Genomic DNA, 20,365 nt, shown 5'->3' with positions numbered 1-20,365 from the left:
ATGCAGATCATATATGCAGTCTCCATACTATCCGATTTTTTTATTTTTTTTTAGCAAAGCAACTTGACCTTTTGATTGGGAATTTTCAATGCTCAGTATGTCTCATGCTTTGCTGCGTTAGCTGAGGCAGTTGCCTAGCTTAGGATCTTGTCATTCTTTGTTCTTAAATTATGGTAGAATATATTTTATTTTTGAGCTGTGAGATATTAAAGGGTTGGAGGATGTCCAGATGAATTGGTAACTGGAACTATTAATACAGTCAAAGTATTTCTGCTGCCATTCAGGGGCAGAACAGTAAAGTGTTGATCATTCAGCTTCCCTGCTGATTGTTCTGCATATGTCCACCTTCCCTTGCTGTTGTAAGATCATGTAGTCTAGAAATGATTATTCCATTTGCATCTGATAAAAGAAAAAATAGGGATTTAATTTAAAGATTCTCACCATGACTTGCAGTCATTGAATGATGTGTTTGGTTCCCACAAAGAAAGTAATGCATACGAAAAATTCTTAGGCTTAGATGAATTGGATGGATTTTAGCATCAGCAACATGCTTCGTCAACACAGAATATTCACGGTAGTACCCACTGTGCTACCCATCCAGCAAGTCAAACACCTGAACTTCACAGAATTTCTGTTGGTGGCCACAGTGTTGTTAGATCAAGCACCATCAACAGTCCTTTGACCACTCACCTGTACACACTGCTGGCACTTCCTACACTTGTATAGCCATTGGTACACTGCACTCCCCACACATCTACAGCACATCTCAGCCCAATGTTTCACTGTCTCATGTCTAGGCATGTGTCACAACACCACATCCCCTTTTTATACCATCATGTAGCCTCAGCATATCCACTATCACTCACTTCACTCACAATACCTGTTGTCACACACCAATATATAACCTCCACCAGCTATAACACCTTGAATCCTTCCCTCCTAAAACCCAACTTCACTTCTTGCTGTAAATCATCCCACCTTATCTGCCACCTCCATTACACTTCTCCATTTTAATTCATGTCATCACAGCACCTATACACGTTCAGCATTCACTCACCATCTTCATCCTACCTGCTAGTCATCTTCCTTCACAGTACAGCATTGCTATATAACTCCACCATTTCCCAGCACCACACCAACACCACTTTGCTGTAATTCACTTTGCCTTGCCACAGCCATATTATCAACCTCCATCTCATTCCCAGCTGCAACATTCCAACACATCCTCACAGTAACTCACTTACGGCACCTCTTCACAGCACATACCATCTACCTCTTTACTGCATCTTCATATGAACACTAAGTTTCGGTTTCCATGTGCATTTAAGTAAGTATATTCTCAGGTGTATCTAGGTAAGTGCAACCTCATTTCCATTTAGATAAGATACATCTCCATTTAGATAAAGTTATAAACACATTCATATATGCATTTTCCATTTAGTATGAGCATGATATTTAGACTTTACTTAATATTTTCCTCATTGTCCATATTTTGCAATCTTGTTTTGTGTTAACTCTGGTTTTTTCAGGAAATATGTAGGAAGTGTTGGTTTCCTTCCTAAATTAGGATTTTATCATTTCAGATTTTAATTCAAAGGCTGTAATAACTAGATATTAATGACAATCTTTACTTTCTAGCTTAGAATAGAATGTATGAGCATGTATTTTTTAGAATTACCTATTTCATATTATTTTACTTTTTATTTCAAAAATTCACAAATGGTGAAACACGAATGGCACGTGCACAATTCTAATAAAAGGTAATTAATCCTAAGTAAATGAATTGCATTTATGGTCACAATCAAAATGTGAACAATACTTAGGATTTTTATCTTTTATGGAATAACATTTGGTCTACACTTGGGTCTCTTTCAAAAATCATCATGTTTTCTAAATTTTTCTTCCTTTATCATAGTTTAACTTGTAAATTAACTTAAGATATATATTCATAGCCATAGTCAGGATCTATTGAAGGTTAATTTCATTTCAAATCCTATAAAAACACCAAAATGTATTTCATTCTTTATCTGAATTTAAATACAGATTATTTTCTAATACATCTGTGACCATAGTCATGAATGTATTATAACTTTAATCTTATTTCAATTCACCTAAAGAATGAAATATGCTTTTCAAATTTCAATTTTCAAAATTCTTTCAAAGCATTCATCTTTTAAGATATAATTGCATTCTTTTTCATATTATTTCAAATCATCCAAGTGATTTTGAGGTAAATTTTTCAAAATCTTTCTCATTTCTCAAATCAATCTTTAATTCTTATTTATAAATCCAAATTCACCTTGTTATTCTCAATTCTATCTTATTTCATAATTCAAACTTCAAAATCCCAAAATCGAAGTTCAATTCAACTTTGAAATTTCAAGTTCATCTCTAAATTCAAAATTCAACTTCCAAATCAGATCATATTTCAGAGTTCAATTCAACTTTGAAATTCCAAAATCAATTCAATGTTCCAAATCCAATTTCAAAGTTCAATTCAACTTTGGGATTCCAAGATTCATCTCCTGATTTCAAAATTCAAAGTTTTAAAAACAAAGTTTTATTCTCCATTCCCCATTTTCAAATTCCATCTGGATTTCTCAAATCCAATTTCATTTTCGAATTCCATCTGGATTTCTCAAATCCAATCTTCAAGTTCCATCTGGATTTTCTCAAATCCAATTCCATTTTCAAATCCCATCTTAAAATTCCAAAAAAGATTCTAAAAACTCTGAATTTCAATTCTATTTCCAAAGTCCATTTTTCAGATATTTTAATTCCTTCTTTGAAATTCGAATTCAATTTCGGATTTTAGACTCAATCTCAAATTCAAGACCCATTCACAATTCCAAATCCTATTTCCAAGTACAGAATTCAATTCCATTTCTACATCCCATCTTGATTTTCAAATCCAAATCAATTTCTCATCTCTAGATCAGAATTCAATTTCGAAATCAATTCAAAGTTTCAAATTGAATTTCCAATTCAAAATCCAAAGTCTGAGTTCAAATATCAGAATTCAAAGATCTAATATCTACTTCAAAATCAAAAATTGATTTTTGAGATCCAGAATCAGATTTCATTCAGACTCCAAGTCATGAAATTTCAAAATCAATATTTTCTCCCAAATTTATCAGACTCTAAACCCAGTCTTTCTCCTTTAAATTCAAATCCTAATCTGTTTTTCCAATCTTTGATTATTTCAAGGCTTAGAACTTCAAAGTCTCTTCTATTTTCAAGTCTTAAGCTTAGATTCAAAGCTTAAACTCTTCCAAATCAATTTTTCAACTTTGTAAAACCTATTTCTTCAAAGTATTTTAAACCCATTTCAAAATCACTTGGAAAATCCCAAAATTTCTGAATTATTCTTCTCAAAAGCATATATCTTTGCATTTGCATTACACAAGCATGATTCTTTGTGTATTTTAGACTTAGAATAATTTCTTAGACAATATTTAGGCAAAACAAAAAGCATAAGTTCGATCCTTGGTTCAATTACCCCTGGTAAAAGCGTCAGGAATGGTTGAACCTCGTATCGACGAGCCAATCCCGTCTCTCCATTTTTCCCGCAAATTTTAAAAAAATGGAGGCGAGTAATTTCAAAATATTTTCAAAATAATGGTCAAGTGAGACCTTGCAAAAGAGTTCCTCTCTTCTCTCTTCTCTCTTCTCTCTTCTCTCTTCTCTCTTCTCTCTTCTCTCTTCTTTCTTGCTTTTATCCCCCTCAAAAAGGGAAAAGAGGCAGAAAGGAAAGAGAAGGAAGAGAAAAAGAAAAAGAGAAAAAATTTTGCAATGATCACACATTCTAAATGTTTTTATCTTTGATCCAGGATTCTTTCGTCATCTTCAAACATGGACCAAGCTCATGGTTCGAGATCCAGATCCATTTATTACTTTAAAACTTTGGATCCAGATCTGAATTCAAACTTTCTTCTGATTTCAAACTTGGGTTCAAAACTGATCTTTTAAAATCTAAAACTCAGTGCTTTACATTTGATGTTTTGAAATGCTTTTCAAAAATACATCTTTTCCAATGTGTCAGATCTGGATCCGAATCAAATTTCTTATTTGGATTTTATCAAACTTGAATTTCAAAATGGATCTGAGATCCAATTCACCTCAGACGGGACTCACATAGGTAGTGTCACTTCTTTATTTTTTTCTTCATTTGATTATTTCAAAAAGAACAAAAATTAGTTAATTTAGGACTTTGTATTGACTTCTTATCCTTTATTTTTGTTTTTAACTTTTATTTTTTATTTTCATCTTGTTTTTAAAACCAAATGTGGGACCCACCTAGGTGGCGCCACATTTGGAGGAGTTCAAATTCATTTAGGTTTCATTAGAGTTTAATTAAATGGAAATTAGACAAAGTCAACAAATTTCAATAAGGACTCTCCAAGAGAGGGGGTCGACCCCCCCTCTCCCTTATCTTCTTTAATTAAGAAGAGTACCAACTAAATTGGGACTCTTCACCCTAAGTCCAAAAAAATCTCTATAAATAGAAGCCTTAGGGGGGGTCAACCCCCACATGCTCTCTTCCTCCTCTCTTGGGCAGCTCCAACCTCTCCTCCAGCCTTCTTCCTTCAAAGCCCCCAAGGTATAGTTTCTTCCCCTTTCTTTGTTTATTTTAATTATTTTTTATTTTTTTTATTGCTTTCCTCCATTGTTGCCCCTCCTTTTTCTTCTTTTCTCCATTTTTTACATCAAGATTTCATATGGCAGCATCAAGAACACCATCAGAGGTGTTCAAGCTACTCTTTTTATGATTTTCTCCCATGAATATAGATCTCGATTGTTGTATTTTATTACAGCCATAAGAAAGAATAAGATCCAATCTCTCATAGATCGAATCTTTCTTTCAAATGGCTATACCAAAAATCTAGTCTATGTTTCAGTGATTTATTTTATTTTTTATGCATTGTTTATGTGATTTCTCATCATTTGCACGTTCATGCATGAATTAAAATGCTTTATATCATATGTTTAGGGTTATGTCACACGGACTCGGCTCCAAGGTCGACGCACCCGCGTCGACACGGTCAACCTGACCCTGGGTGTGGTCAATGCACCCAAGGTCATTTTGGTCTATTTTTTTGGATTTTTTTTAAATCTGGGCTATAGAATTTAAAAAAAAATCTTGGGGGGGGGGGGGGGCTTTCCCTCTATACCCCCCCCCCTAAACCACCGGCCCGCTGACCGCGCAGCGGGACCCACACCGGGGACCCCCCGCCCTCCTGTAAGGAAAAAAAACCCTGAATCAGGCTTCACAACTCATCACATGTCCCCTAATGGGCACAACTTTGATTGAGTCTTTATATATATATATATAGCAGAGTCCCCGTGTCCAAAAATTTTGAAATTGCGCCGCACCCTTGTCGCACCCGCACCCATGTGACATAGGTTTAGAGTTTATGCATGCATAAATTAGATTAAATCATGATTAGGGTTTTATTTATAAGATATTCAATTTTGGACGTCTGTTAACAATATTATTTTGCATATTAATATTCTTTATTTTGAGCTAAAATTTTTATATGATATTCATGCACATGTTAGCATGCTTCTGTCCAAATTTCAGATTTTTCCAAGGTCATTTGATATATTTTCAAAAATCAAGAACCGGAACCTGTTTTCAGGACCGTCAAAACGTCGTGTAGAATCAGGAGTAACTTGCCAGAGTCATATCTCCCTAACTGGAGATCGTATTTCAGATCCGTAAAAAGTGACGTCCTCGTCTGTGTGTCTAGTTTCCTGTGTGATTTTTAGGATTTTTGACGATCGTTTACTATTTTTCTTTCACCCGAAATCAAAACCTCCTTTTCTTGAGCCATAAAGCGTTGCTCAGACCCTGGGTCATCTTTTCGAAGTGATATCTCCATAACCGGAGATCATCTCTCTGATCCATAAAAAGTGGCATCCTCGTCTGCATGTCTAGTTTCTCCTGTGTGATTTTGATAATTTTTTATGATTGTTTGCTATTTTTTTAACACAAAATCAGAACTTGCTTTTCTTGAACTGTTAGGCGTTGGTCAGAATTAAGTGCATCTTGTCGGAATAATATCTACCTAACCGGAGATTATTTTTTTGATCCGTAAAAATGGTTGTTTTCATTATTATGTCTAGTTTATCCCTTATGATTTTTTATCGTTGTTTGATATCTTATTCTGATCTGACACCGTGACAGGTACAAGATGGCATGTTATTCAGCCTGTTTTTCATCTTTTTATTTAATATTTGTTTCATGCATATTCCTAAAATTTATTTTTCGATTGTACATTGTTTTTAGGGTTGTTAGTAGTGTCTATGTCAAGTTTCGTGATTTTTGAAGGTCATTTGATATTATATCTTATTGTTTTACAAAAACCGGTTCCCACAGGAACCCTGTTTTGCAGAAATATGGGCAAAAATCGATCATTTTCTATTATTTCATCTTTTTCATGAAAAGTTTTATATTTTTAAATTTTGATTTTCTTAATCATGTCATGGTGCTCTTCACCCGATTTGACATCGTTTTGAGTTCGTTTGATCCTCGGATTCAACGTATTTCAAAATTGTTTTGTGAAAAACCCTGATTTTAGCATTATTTTGCAATAAATTTCAATTTTGAGGGGTATTTTAATCATTTTGCCCTCAATTCCGAATTTTTAATTTTATAATCAGTTTAATTTCACATTTTATTAGATCATGCATCGTCCTTTATTTTATTTAATTTAATTTATTTTATGAATGCATGGGAAACGACTTATTACGGACGAATATCCCTCAATTTCTAGATATTGTTGGATAAATCCAGAAAAGCCTATATTTTTCTACTAACTTGTTTGTTGATTTTGCATGAAAGTTCAAGAAGCTATTTTCTTTATTTTTCTTTTCTTTCTTTATTTTATTATTCAATTATTCAATGTAAATTATAATCAAATATCAAAAATAGTGAAAATTTTCTTTTCTACGTAGATTAGGATTGCATTTGCATATAATTTATTTTCAAATATTAACTGCTATGGTTTGACATTTATATGCATATTTCAAATCCTACAATGGTCAACACGAATGGCATGTGCACCTTCTTCTAAGAAGTTAATAAACATAGTGGAGTTCGTATTTATGGCCATAGTCAGAATACGAATGAAATTCAGATTTATTATCTTCTTTCAAGTTACAAACAACTTACCCTCGTAATCCCATCTTAAAAAATCATTGCATATTTTCAATACTTTTATTTCAAAAACCCTCATTTTAGGATTTAATGGGATATATTCAAAACATTTTCGTGGCCATAGTCAGAGATATGTAGCGAATTTATTTCGTTCAAATTCTATAAGACACAAAAACCTCTTTTATACAAAATAAATTTCTGAAACAAATGGGGATTTCTCAATGATTTTTCTCAAATCTTTTTCCAAAAAGAGTTTTGATAAAATAGCATTCATGCACCATTTAGAATAAGGTTGCATCATTTAGACTAAGGCCACACGCCTAGTCCTTCTTCAGAAAAATCGATTTTCACAAAACATATCATTTTCAAAAGTATTTTTCAACAATTCAAAGCATGCATCATGTTTTCAATCAATATTTTCCAAAAATCATAACACATGTATGATTCTTCGTGCATTCTAGGACTTAGAATAACTTTTATGACAGTTAAGCAAGTAAGGCACAGTATTCGATACTTTGTTCGATTACCCCTGGTTATGGCGCCAGGAACGGTTGAACCTCGTACTGATAGGCGATTCTCATTCTCTCTTAATTTTTTCATATTTTCAAAACGAATATGATTTTTTCTTAAATCTTTTCAAAAGGTCAGTTTGAAAGCAAAAGTAAAATTTTGCATGATAACACTCATGCAACACGATGGGATCGAGGTTATCTACTTCACGCCTGCAGCTTTTCAATGCACAGGTTATACTCCATAAAATGAGAAGCATGATGCAATCCTTTAATGGATTGCCAAAATACTTCATTTTTTTGTGTCACCGTAAAATCATACTCCAACTAAGCATGTGCCCTATTCAATTCACCAACAACAAGACACCTTCACTAGAGCCACTAATCTGACAAGGGTCACACATCCATGGATGTGTCCGATTCCTTGGCTTCATATACACAATATGCATAGTTTTTTCTTTGAGAAAATAGAGGAAATGAATTGAAGCTTCACCTTAATGCTCAGATGGTGAAGGAACGCTGGTTGGAGATGGGTTCTTGATTGCACAAGGGCTCCACGAAAATGGTGGAGGTGACACCCCACACGGCTAGGGGAATGAGAGATGAGAATGAGATGAGAGAGAGAGAGAGATGGGAGAGCTCCAAACTCGCTAACTCTAGAAAAAAATGCTCTCTTTCTTCCTAAATGTTTTTATATGCTAAAGCTAAAGCACCAATGGCTAGGATTAAAAGTGGGGGAGATGAGTGGCTGGGGTCAAACACGCCCAACTCTACCAAAACCGCCCAACTCTACCCTTCTAAAAAAAAGGGGGTTTACAAAGGTGTCATGGGGCGGTATGGCTCTTCCTTGGAAAGAGCCACAAGGATTTCATAAATCCCATGGGGCGCAACCCCATGCTGATTGCTTGGAGGGGCGCCCCACCTTCATGATGGTGCTCCTGACTGAAAACCAGAGTCAAATCGTACCAATATATGTCACCATAATATAAGCAAGTAGTTTCTCAAGAAAATAATAGGAGGATGGTACAGAGATGCTTAGCCATCGTCAATGGAAAGGGAAAGAGGTAACTATCTAAATTCTTGGCTGTTGGACAAAACCACCCATCAAATGTCGTCTATGTGATGGGACCTTCAACATCTAATTCTGAAGATCCATTGGTGAAATAAGAAAAGGGGAAAAAATAACTAATAGAAAATGCCAGAAGTTAACAAATAAGAAGTCATTTTCCCATAATTCATTTTTCAACTTACTGCAATATTTAGGAGTGCCTCTCATTTCTGACATTATATTTATATATATATATATATAACCTAAAACATGATAAAGAAAAATCTCATTTTGTTACAACAAAAAGGTAATGAACGTTTTGGGACCTCAAATTACAAAGTTCAGGATAACTAACCTGATCCACAACATCATACATGCAAATGTACTTGCTATTTCCACCAGCTAGGATGTAACTTCCATCAGCAGAGTAGCACAAGCTTGTAAAGTATTTTCCTGAACTTGATGTATTTGCTGTCCTTCGATCAGTCATGAGACGTCCACCAGCAATATCCCTACGACCCTCAATTGTGCATGTTAACTGACAATCAATAGGATCCCATAAGTATATTTGACCATCCAAAGTGCTTGATGCTAGCTGCTTCCCATCAGGCCGATAAACAACTGTAAGAACATCATGTGTGTGCACAAAGGTCTCAACAGAACCTTTTCCTTCAAACACATCCCATAATCTGACAGTCTTGTCCCAAGAAGATGAAGCTAAAATTGCCTATAAACCAAAAAGAAACATATGATCATGCTTTTCTAGGAACCACACTTAAGACTTTAATACCTTAAAGATGCATCAACTAATTGCAACTTTCCCAGCATACCAAGAGAATAAGACATGACAGCAAGGATGGCAAAATTTATTGCCATGAAATGTGCTCTACAGAAAATATCATGTTCAGTGTTGTTCTATGACAACCAAAGCGCAATCAAAATTTCTCTCAATCCAATTAAGCACGAAAGAACAAAGCATATTGAAATAGATCAGCATTTTATCATGAACAAAATAGAGAATGGTGAAATTGAAACTAGATTCATTAGAACAGAAGAGCAAGTGGTCAACTTATTTATAAAGGGGTTGAGCAAACATCGTTTTTGGTTCCTAAAAGACAAGTTGTCCATGGTCTTGACCACGAATAACTTGAGGGAGGCTATTGGGACATGATATATCTTGGAATCAGATCTGGATCCATATCAGAGATCCAGATCCATTATAAAAAAACGTTATGATCATTGTATTTTATCTGTCCATTTTACCCCATTATATGTCATATTGTATATTAGAGATTGGGGGCAATATTGTACATTCATATTGCAATCAGTTACAGATCTTAATGATAAAAGATAGAAACCCCAAGCGTCCCTGCTATTAACGTTTTTGGGTATTCTGCGGCAGCCTCTCCTCTCTCTGTCATTCTTTTCCTCTTGTATTCTCGGTGGATGATCTCTGACTTACACTTACAAGGTTCAAAAAATCAATGGCTCAAAATCATCGTAAATTTTTTAGGCACCAAATATCTTTTTTCATTAAAAAAACATGATCGGAGTGTCGATTTCTAGTAAATCGATCGTGTCAAACACATCTATGTGGTTGGAATTGCAAAAAAAGCACCATGAGACCTGAAAACCCCATTTAGCATGTTTCATAGTTTCACCTAGCATATTTCATTTAGCATGTCTTTGTCGCTATATATATATATATATATATATATATATATATATATATATATATATATAAAACATGTTATATGGGGTTTTCAAGTTTTTTTGTTTTATTTTTAAATTTTGCTTGTACAGATATAACATATGTGCTCGATTTATAAGGATCAGCTCTTGGAGCATTCGATTGCGATTTGTGTTGTTAAAAGTGTGCCTCAAGGCGCAAAAAATCATGCATCGCCCTAAGGCGAGACCCTTTGTACCTTGGGGGGCATGGATATGTTGTAACAACCCTGAGGCGCACGTCTCATACATTATGAGGTGTATGCCTCAAGGCGAGGTGTGCCTCAACATGAGGCGTGTCTCGCCTGACTCAAGTCAAATGGGGGTCAAAGCCCCCATTTGACCTAAATTTTGGGAGCGAGAGGCGAAAGACCCCATTAGGTCTCTCGACTGTCACTCCCCCTCTCTCGACGCTCTCCCTCTCTTTGCATCTCACCTCCTCTCTCGACTCTCTCCCTCTCTCTATATCTCGCCTCTCCGTCTCTCTGCATCTCACCTCCTCTAGCCTCTCCCTCTCTCTTTGCATCTCCCTTCCCTCTCTCTTGCCTCTCCCTTTCTCTCTCTACATCTCGCCTCTCCCTCTCTCTCATCTTGCCTCCCTCTCTCTATATATATATCTCGACTCTCACTCTCTGCATCTCGTTGTCTCTCTCGCTCTCCCTCTCATCGCTCGTTGTCCCTCACTCTGCTGAAAGGAAGAAGAATAAGGCCTCCCTCTCTCTTGCCTCTTCCTCTCTCTTGCCACTCACTCTCCCTCTTTTTGCATCTCGCCTCCCTCTCTCTCACCTCTCACTCTCCCTCTTTGCATCTCGCCACTCACTCACTCTCCCTGAATCTTGCATCTCTTTACATCGCACTATCTCTCCCTCTTGCCATCACTCTAGGTCAAGTGCAGGTCAAACCCGACCCCTTGACAGCCGTAATCAACTGCCTACAATGTACAAAAATTTCAACCCTCACAAAATCCGATCCGAGAGTCGTTTCTTACTATTCTAGGGTGTTCCTTACGCATGAGGGTACCAGATACTTTTCCTATATATATATATATATATATATATATATATATATATATATATATATATATATATATATATATATATATATATATGTGTGTGTGTGTGTGTGTGTGTGTGTGTGTGTGTGTGTGTGTGTGTCATAGTCATCTATATCGTTCAGGGTAATTGCTCAGCAAGGGTTTTTCTCGAAGTTATTTTCAAAAGCTGAAAAATCTCAGGAAAATCTCGAAAGCTTACAAAATTTTAAAAAAAATGAATATATTATTCTTTTTACAAAAAATATAAGGAAACAAGTTTTTAAACAAAAGAAACAAAAAATGGTAAAAATTGAACTAAAAATATTATAAAAATAGGTTTTTTTTAGAATTTGCAAAAATATGGTGATAATACCACGATGTTTTCGTTTTAGCTATATTTTGAAAATAACATGAGATTTTCCCAATATTATCAGCTATATTAAAATATTGTTATTTTTCACGATATTTTCAAAATATCGCTGATATTGGTGACAATGGTATATATAGAAAACATGCTAAATGGGTTTTTGGGGTCTTTCAGTGTGTTTGTTTTTTGCAATTCCGATCGAATAGTTGTGTTCGATGTGGTTTATTTACCAGGAATTGACAACCAAATCATGTTTTTTGATGAAAAAAAAGATATTTGAAGCCTCAAAACTTCACAAAGATTTTGTGCTATCAATTTTTTAAACCTTACAAGAACCTACCCATGTGTTGGAATCAATGTTGTGAAAAGCGTTGAGGCTTAGCGTAGCGCTCCACCAAAAACTGAGGTGTAAGCCTCAATTTTTTTAAAAAAAACTTTAAAAAATCCTTTAAAATATCTAAAAATATAAATAAATAAATAAAATGCTTTATTGATGAAACAACAACCAATAAGAAATAGAAAATCTCAAATAAATACCGAAAAATATGAGATTAACATATAAAAGTAACATTAATGCAAGAACTTGATCTATGTAAGTATCTAAAAAAAAATCTGATCATTCAATAAAAAATTAACATTCAAATTTCTTAACATCATGTTATCATCAGAAAATGCATATTAGCATTAACAACCAAATGTTAAGTATTTGTCCAAAACTCTCCAAAATGAGTGTTACAACATGCACAAGTGTAAATGAAGGACCCAAAAAATATATAAATGCTAATAGTCCTATGATATGAATTAGGGCCGAGGCTCTTCTTGTGACTTGATGCTTTATAGTTTATATAATCTAATGAATTTAGATTCATACTCAATAAAAATCAACATATATTACACAGACAAGTGATCATATTGCATCTGTATAACAGGCTGAACTTGAAAAGACCATAGTTGGCAAACTCGTGACTTAGAGTCGGATTGCCCAACCCTTGACTCATGAGTCAGCGGGTCGACTCGGTAACTCGGATGAGTTAGGACTGCATTTTCTAGTGTTAGGATATGAAAAAAAAATCAAATATAATCACTACATTTAGCACATGACATCAATGACTAAGCTATATAAGTATTCAACTATACATGATTGTTAATATTTATGATTTAAAAACATATAATTCTTTATAGCAAGTATTCTTTTTATGAGAATTATGCATTAAAATCACAAAATGCATGAAAAAAACACAAAAGAGGCATGTGGATCGACAATCTTGAATAAGTGACCCATTTGGGGTCTGATCCGGGTCGACTCGGGCGATTCTCGAGTCGACTCGCCGGGTTTGCCAAGTATGGAAAAGACCATAAGCATGTATCATGGTATTGCAATTAAAATTTTAGCTGATAAAAAAGAAACATGATAAAATTCCCGGTCCGAGTACTAAACAAAGCCCACAACCTAAACCATGCCAGAGAGAGCTTGAAGAGAATATACCACCACTATTTTTTTATTTTCAAAGGCAATATAAAGTATAAATCATAGTTGGTCACTAATATTACAAAATAAAACTGATAACAAGGAATTCAAATGCCCAATATTTCATAGGCCTGTAGAATCTAGGAATTTAGATATGACACTTGTGGACAACACTCAAAACACAACAAAAATTGTTGAACATCAAAGAGTTATGGCTGAACTACTGTTGATTTTTCAATTCCGGCAAAATCTTTCATACATGTAGGAATAACACAATCCAAGCACTGATTTCTACTAACCCAAACATGCAGAACACATCTGGAGGGTCAGATGTGCAAGAAAAATTCAAATATTGAAAATATACAGTTTTTTTCTAGGTGGTTCCTTACCCATGAGGGTGGCAAACATTAACCCATATATGTTCATTTTCTTACATGTGTCCAGCATCCCATACCCATGTCCGATATCAACACCTGTATTCATTTCTAAGTAACATTGCTTTCAAAAAACTACTTTGATATAGATCAGTTTGGGGACATGAACATATTAAATGAGAAGGTCATTTTTTAGTGGTTTTTAAATTGACATCATTAAACCATAGAACGGGTAGCAATCAAGATAGAGGGAGAACTACGTTTTTTGTAGATTATGGTTTGTCTGATTTTTTTTCTTTTGGCTATAGCAGATACAACAATGGTCAGATATGAATTTAAATAGTTTCTAAACTTCATAAATGAAATCCGGCACTGAACAAAATACATATTATGCCATAAGTTTTCAATATTGACCAGTAAACATCTTACAATATCATGTTTCAAACAACTATGCTAACAGAGTAAAATGCATCTTGTTTAGCAACTAAATCAACACTACCACATGACTTACAAAATAATACTCATCAACATTGGGAAAATCAAAATATAACACCATAAGTAATTAGGAAAACATACAGAACTATTCCATAAAGTGCCTCAAAAAAATACAATAATATAACTCGTGATATTCTCCCATTTGATCAAATCAAATCATAAATTCACTAAACGAATGGCAATGAAACAGCAGTATCTCATTTGTGTATCGATCATCAGCATCTGAGGCTTAATAACATAACTATCAACATCAACTAAAACAATTAAGGAAAATACTGCCATATTAAGAAAGGATCTGTGCAATTGTAAATCTGAAGGTAAGACAGCTTACATTTATTGGTGAAAACATCAATCCATGAACTGGTCCTTCATGACCACTAAGAACATCCAGTAAGCGGCCAGTCTTCATCGACCACACAAAAATCTATAGAAATTTTGAAGAATTAAAAAATCCTAAAAAAAAGATACTTCATGAAAAATCACAACCAACTTGTCATGGCCTCAAAATGTGTATGGGAAAGGCCTACCTCGAATGAATCTAATGTTCCAGCACAAATTACTTCACCACTTTGATCTGATGCTAAGGAAACAAATTGCCTGGAAGAAGGGCTGGTAAATGTCCGAAAGTTCCGATAGCGAAACAAGTCCCATGCACGAACGGTTCCATCAAGAGATGCACTTAGGAGGCAATTGTTATTGGCCGTGAAATGTAGAGCAGTCACTGCATTTGTGTGCTCAGTAAATGTCACGAAGCAAAACCCAGAAGCAGCAGTCCACACCTATTACAACCCAGAAAAGGAAACGCACATTTGCCTATAAATACCTGGACCATTATAAATTCTCACAACACCATTACTCCAACAGTGATTTTTACAGTAATGCCAAACATAAAATTGGAGACACTTAACAATTAACAAGTGATGCCATGCTAGAATTGCAATCAACTCAAGCAAAGCGATATCCAAGTCAATAACTAAACAAAACCAAAATGCCAATTGCATCAAACAGGCACCAAATTCTAGTCGAACAAAATTTCTCACAAAGAAAAGAAATGGCTCAGAAAAAAAAAAGATGAAAATATGAGTAGTTCCAACTGAGACAATTAAAAACTCATTATACAGTTCATGGTGGTATGAGCTTGTAAGAATCCTGACAGGAATAATTTGTTTCATCAAGAAATTTTCAAATCAAACTGCTCTAATGGACAACAGAAAAAAAATCTAGGACCGAAAGTATTGAAATTTCCACCTTGATTTTGTTATCATCTGCTCCGGTGGCCAGTAGCTGTGAATCAGGCGAATAAGCTAAACTGTTAACATCAAAGTAATGACCTTGCTGCTTCAATATATACGTCTCTGACCGCCATTCCCAAACAAGAAGCTGCCCCAGCTTTGCGCAACCGAATACCAACCAATTACCCAGGTCGTTAAATGCTGCAGTTGTTATCTTCTGCCTGGAGATCGAAAGAAAATGAATACACACGAAATCTGGCATCTGGTACAGCCCAAAAACCCCCGAAGAGAACCCGATGACCACCATATCAAGACCCCGGTGATAATCACAAGCAGATACCTTCGCAGGTGCCTGCATACAGTAATCCTTCTTCTCCAGTTTCCACTGTCCTTTATGAAACGGGAATGATTCTTCCCTTCGTTCATGGCCATCAAATTCTTCTCCAGAATCCTTCTTCTCTTCCATTTCACCATCCATAGGTGAATAAGAAGGTTCCGTTGACTCTCCCACACCCTTTGGAGACTCATCCTCTGCCAAAATCTTGACTCCTTCGTCCGAACCATCGAAGTCCCGAACCTTCCTCTTCCGATCGAAATCACCGCCGTTTTCGCCCAAATTACCATTCATTTCCTCCAAAATTTCAAATTTCCAAGTGAAAACGGCACCATCCTTCGAAATCGTGTAAGCCCTAGAACCCGAACCTGCGAAGAAAACTCCAACCACCACGTCCCTATGCCCTAGGAACAGAAACGGCCTCCGAACCAAACCCTTCCGAAAGCAACAGAGTCGCGCCGTCAGATCCTTGGACCCAGCAATGATCCACCGCGAGTCAGGGCTCCAATCAATCGCCACAACATCTCCATCAAAAGCCGAGATCGTCCTGATCAATTGGAACGGGAAGATCTCCCTCCGGAACCCAGGGCATTTCCAGACCTGTATCAATTTCCCGACTGCCACTGCTATCGCATCCCCATTCGGACTGAATTTGAGGGCGGTGACGGGATGCTTGAACGTGATTCGGTGGAGGACGACGCGGCGACGTAGGTTGATGAAAAGGCACCGGGAATTCTCGTCAATAGTGAGCAGGAAGTTGCCGTCGGGCGAGACGGCGATCCGCGAGACGTTCTTCGAGCTCTCGCAGGGGAGAGTCCAACTCTGCGACTTCGCGAGGTCGGTAACGGAGACCCTGTTGCCGATGGGGGACAGGAGGGTGGTGTTCTCTGAAATAACAGCGTTTCCCCCTCGGTAGGGAGCTCCGAGGAGATTCTGGAACCTGTAATTCATGGAACCCAAACGGGATCTCCCGTTTTCTGGTTGGGAGTTGCAGAGAGAGGTTGGCGGTTTGGAAAATGGCTTAAAACCCTAAACCCTAATTTTATTGTCCCCTTTTGTTTTGTTTGGGAGGGAAATTCTTTCTCACTTGGGGTGAACATGAACGAGTGCTTATCAGGTCAGAGGCATCATATTAAAAAAAAATGAGTGCAGCTGACTTACTTATGCTTAGATGGACAAAAACACTAAAAAATATATTAGTTAAAAGAGATTGGGGGTAAGCCTAAGATGACTTGGATGAAAATGATAGAAAAGGATATAAATGCTTTGAACCTCACCCGAGGACATGACATTGGATAGAAATGATTGGAGGAAAAGGATTCATATGAAAGACCCAAAATGATTTTTTTTTTTGGTTCATATCGCCAACCCCAATTATTTTAGGATGAAGGCGTAATTGTTGTTGTTGTATCATGTCAGAGGCAGCTCTGCCGATAATCCCGTCGCTGCTACCTCTTGCACTGTTCATCCTATCCTCTCAAACACATGGTTTTGGGATTCATTTTAGCCGTCCATTTTGTTTATGATATAGATCTCATCAACTTGTAGGACACATCTAAGATCAAAATAATACATCATGTTGTTTTGGAGACCGTTCATCCTATCAGAGGCTGCGTTGTCTTATTTCTGCAAGAGTTGCCTCTCTCAATATTAATTCTGTGACCCCGAGAGTCAAGCTACGTGTGTAGTTACTGTCATGTGTACACCATCAAAATTTATAGTAGATCATGCTTTCAGGTGCTCAGCAAGAGTTGGGTGGCCCTTTCAGCATGCCCTGGTTTGTGTCATGATTATTAGTTTCGGCACCGAATTGGGTCTACTCGGACTGATGTATACTCCTAGGGATTCATTCTAGTAGATGCTCTATGGTTGAATGATTGTTTTCGTATGATGGCTTCTTTCTTATCTTCCATGAAAATTATGAAAAAGTCAGCCCATACAAAAACAAAATATAAAAATAATATTATTGTTTAAAATATATAATTATTGTTTAAGGGTTAAAGTTCGCTACAATAGTTTGTATGGGAAAACAATTTAGCAAACTTCATTTTTTTTTAAATGAACCCATGGATGTGTATATGCTAGTTTTAGTGGGAACCAACTTTTGCATCACCTAAATCTGATAAGTGTAGTGGTTTTTTTGATGATGCAAAAAAAAAAAAATTGTAAATGCACCCATTTTTTAAAATAAAAAAACATGATCCAAGGATTGTTTCCTACTAAATGGAGCATGTTGAAAACATCTGCAAGGTTAGATTGAGTTAAAACAACTTGTATCATGATAATTCAGCTAGATTGTAGATTGTACCTATAATCAACTATAATAACTATAAACTAATTTTTAAATATATTAAAGAGTGTTTACCTTATTAGTATTGTAATGAAGATGTGATCATTTAAAAAGTATACTGTATTTTGAAAGTATACTTTATAAACAGTATATTAGGTTTTAAAAATATGAAAAATAATTGTACTATCCTTATAAAATGGTGTGATTTTGAAAATGCCGCGTAATTTACCGAAATTTTTCCCATGTCCAAAATGTCTTATTCTCAACTTTTTAGGATATTTTTACCTTTCATACAAGCAAACTTGTTGATGTTTGTGCGATAAATACACACATCGCTTGAAGGTTGCAACATTTCAATAAAAAAGAGATTTGCATGATTTCGCGAACCTGATGAAATTTGCATAAATGATTTGCAAACATGGTTAACTTGTGTCCCAAGAGAGGAGGTTAGCATATGAAATAAGCAGATCTTCAGAGATTCACAAACTCTCTGTGATCCTTTTTGAATTTAAAAGTTTCAGCTTGGCAGGTTCGCTCAATACATTTAAGGTAGTCATGACATTCGCGTTGACATTATGCGAACTTCCTTTAACTAAAAACTTGCATAAAGTTGGGACATATGTCTATAAAGGTATGTCCCACATTTGCAAATGTGGGTTATGAATGTCCTAACTTCACATGTCTTCTCATTCGAGATCAGCAAGTTTTTGTCACACATTTGTGGGCATCACAAGCTTCGCGTAGATACCAAGCTAACCACTTTTAACTAAAAACTCGCATAAAGTCTAAATGTATTTTATAAATTTGTGTGTGACATTTGCAAATATGTGTTGTGAATGTCCTTATCTGTACATGTTTTTTATTCAAGCTGAGCAGAATTGCGTCACACATTTGCGAATGTCACGATATTTACGGTCGACTTCATGATGTTTACACAGATGACTCGTGAACCTCCTTCGTGTTTGATCAACTTTCAACCTCAGTTGCGGACCTACTAAACATTCGCATATTCATCATATGAAGTTGTCAGGTTCGCAAATATTATCATGACTTTGTGTGAATCTTCGTATCCTCATGAGTAACATTTATGAACCTCTATATGTATATTAAATGTGACCCTTTGTGCTCTGTTTTGAACTTGAAGTCCAAGGTTTCTTAGTGAAGGTTTTGTGGTCTCCAACATGTTTATCATGACGAGGTGCCATTGTTCTTGCTTGATCTTCATTGCGTGAAAGCACATCATCAGTGAGTTTTTAGCTTTTGTCACATAATTAGCAGTGAGATTTTTTGGTAAGCACAAGTTTTGATCTTTGTAACAGTTGAATTAGTTATGTTGGCTTGAATCAATTATTTTGTGAAATAATGACATCATTCTCAAGTTATTTTTGCATATTTAATAGCCTATTTTTTGTTTATTTAATTCAATTTCATGTGAGTCTTCTTTGCCAACACTTTTTCTTAATTTTATATACCTCTATCATCGAATTTTGTTGTATATCTTGTATTATAAAGATGCTGAGAAAACAATGGCATGATTCTCAAGTAACTTTTGCATTTTTAATAATTTATTTTATTTTATTTTCAATTTCATGCGAGACTTTTTTGCTCGCTTATAAGAAATTGTTTATCTTGCCAAACAATACCAAACAGTTGAAGCGTGACCCAAATCTAAGGATGAATATGAAAAATTTATTAACGAATATGTGGCCACGATCTTGTGTCCCATCCCAAAAGCACCTTAGGAGGGGAAAGAGAGGAGGACTCAATGCTAAAAAAGTTTCATACATTGACTGACTATGAGGTTGTTGCTAACCTCAAACTTTGGATAGATGAAACTGGAGACGCAGCCACCTGCAATGGTTGTGGAGAGAGAAAGACAATACCTCAATATGGGGAGGATGTGAACCCTAAGGTTGAAGTTAATGTAGATAGTCCTCAAAAAATAGAGATGAGTGAGAGTCGTCAGGAAGTGGGGGTGGGTGGATCGGATGCTTAACCAAAGGTTGAGGTTGCGGTAGAGAGTGCACAGGATGGGATGTAGTAGAAAATAAGTTTTGGTGCTCGTGGATATGTACTTTGTTTATTTGTTATTTTATATATATATATATATATATATATATATATATATATATATATATATGTTTGTAAGATGTTTGCAATCATTGCAATTTTGCTTTCAATCAATGATAAAATTGTCATATATATTACACTTCAATCTTTAAAATGTTTTATTTTGTGTGTAACTAAATGATTAATTTAACTAATTTTATTAAAATTAATTGTGATTGTAGGATCCACATTGTCAACATTTAGAAGATCCAACAAACT

General features: G+C 35.6%; 1 protein-coding gene across 4 annotated transcripts in view; it reads right to left on the bottom strand.

Moving 5' to 3' along the window:
* Positions 1–16,843, bottom strand: part of PWP2 (periodic tryptophan protein 2) — a 31,444-nt gene extending 14,601 nt beyond the window's left edge. For 3 of the 4 annotated variants that reach the window (XR_016433811.1, XM_090016341.1, XM_090016342.1), the window contains exons 1-4: positions 15,430–16,795; positions 14,709–14,960; positions 14,513–14,605; positions 9,072–9,443 (exon numbers count right to left, since the gene is read on the bottom strand). Coding sequence is in view for 3 of the 4 variants with exons in the window: in XM_090016341.1 (XP_089872467.1) it covers positions 9,072–9,443; positions 14,513–14,605; positions 14,709–14,960; positions 15,430–16,698 (1,986 nt within the window). In the remaining variant the exon portion in view is untranslated. Of the gene's footprint in view, positions 1–9,071; positions 9,444–14,512; positions 14,606–14,708; positions 14,961–15,429 lie in introns of all 4 variants that reach the window. The other variant, XM_090016340.1, reaches the window with a different exon arrangement.
* Between the last annotated feature and the right edge of the window lie 3,522 nt (positions 16,844–20,365).

Source organism: Nuphar pumila, chromosome 8, assembly GCF_984573655.1.
Source record: "Nuphar pumila chromosome 8, dmNupPumi1.hap1.1, whole genome shotgun sequence".
In the NCBI taxonomy this organism is placed as follows: domain Eukaryota; kingdom Viridiplantae; phylum Streptophyta; class Magnoliopsida; order Nymphaeales; family Nymphaeaceae; genus Nuphar; species Nuphar pumila.
The sequence above is the reverse complement of the archived record's forward strand: the minus strand, read 5'-3'. Positions and strand labels throughout refer to the sequence as shown.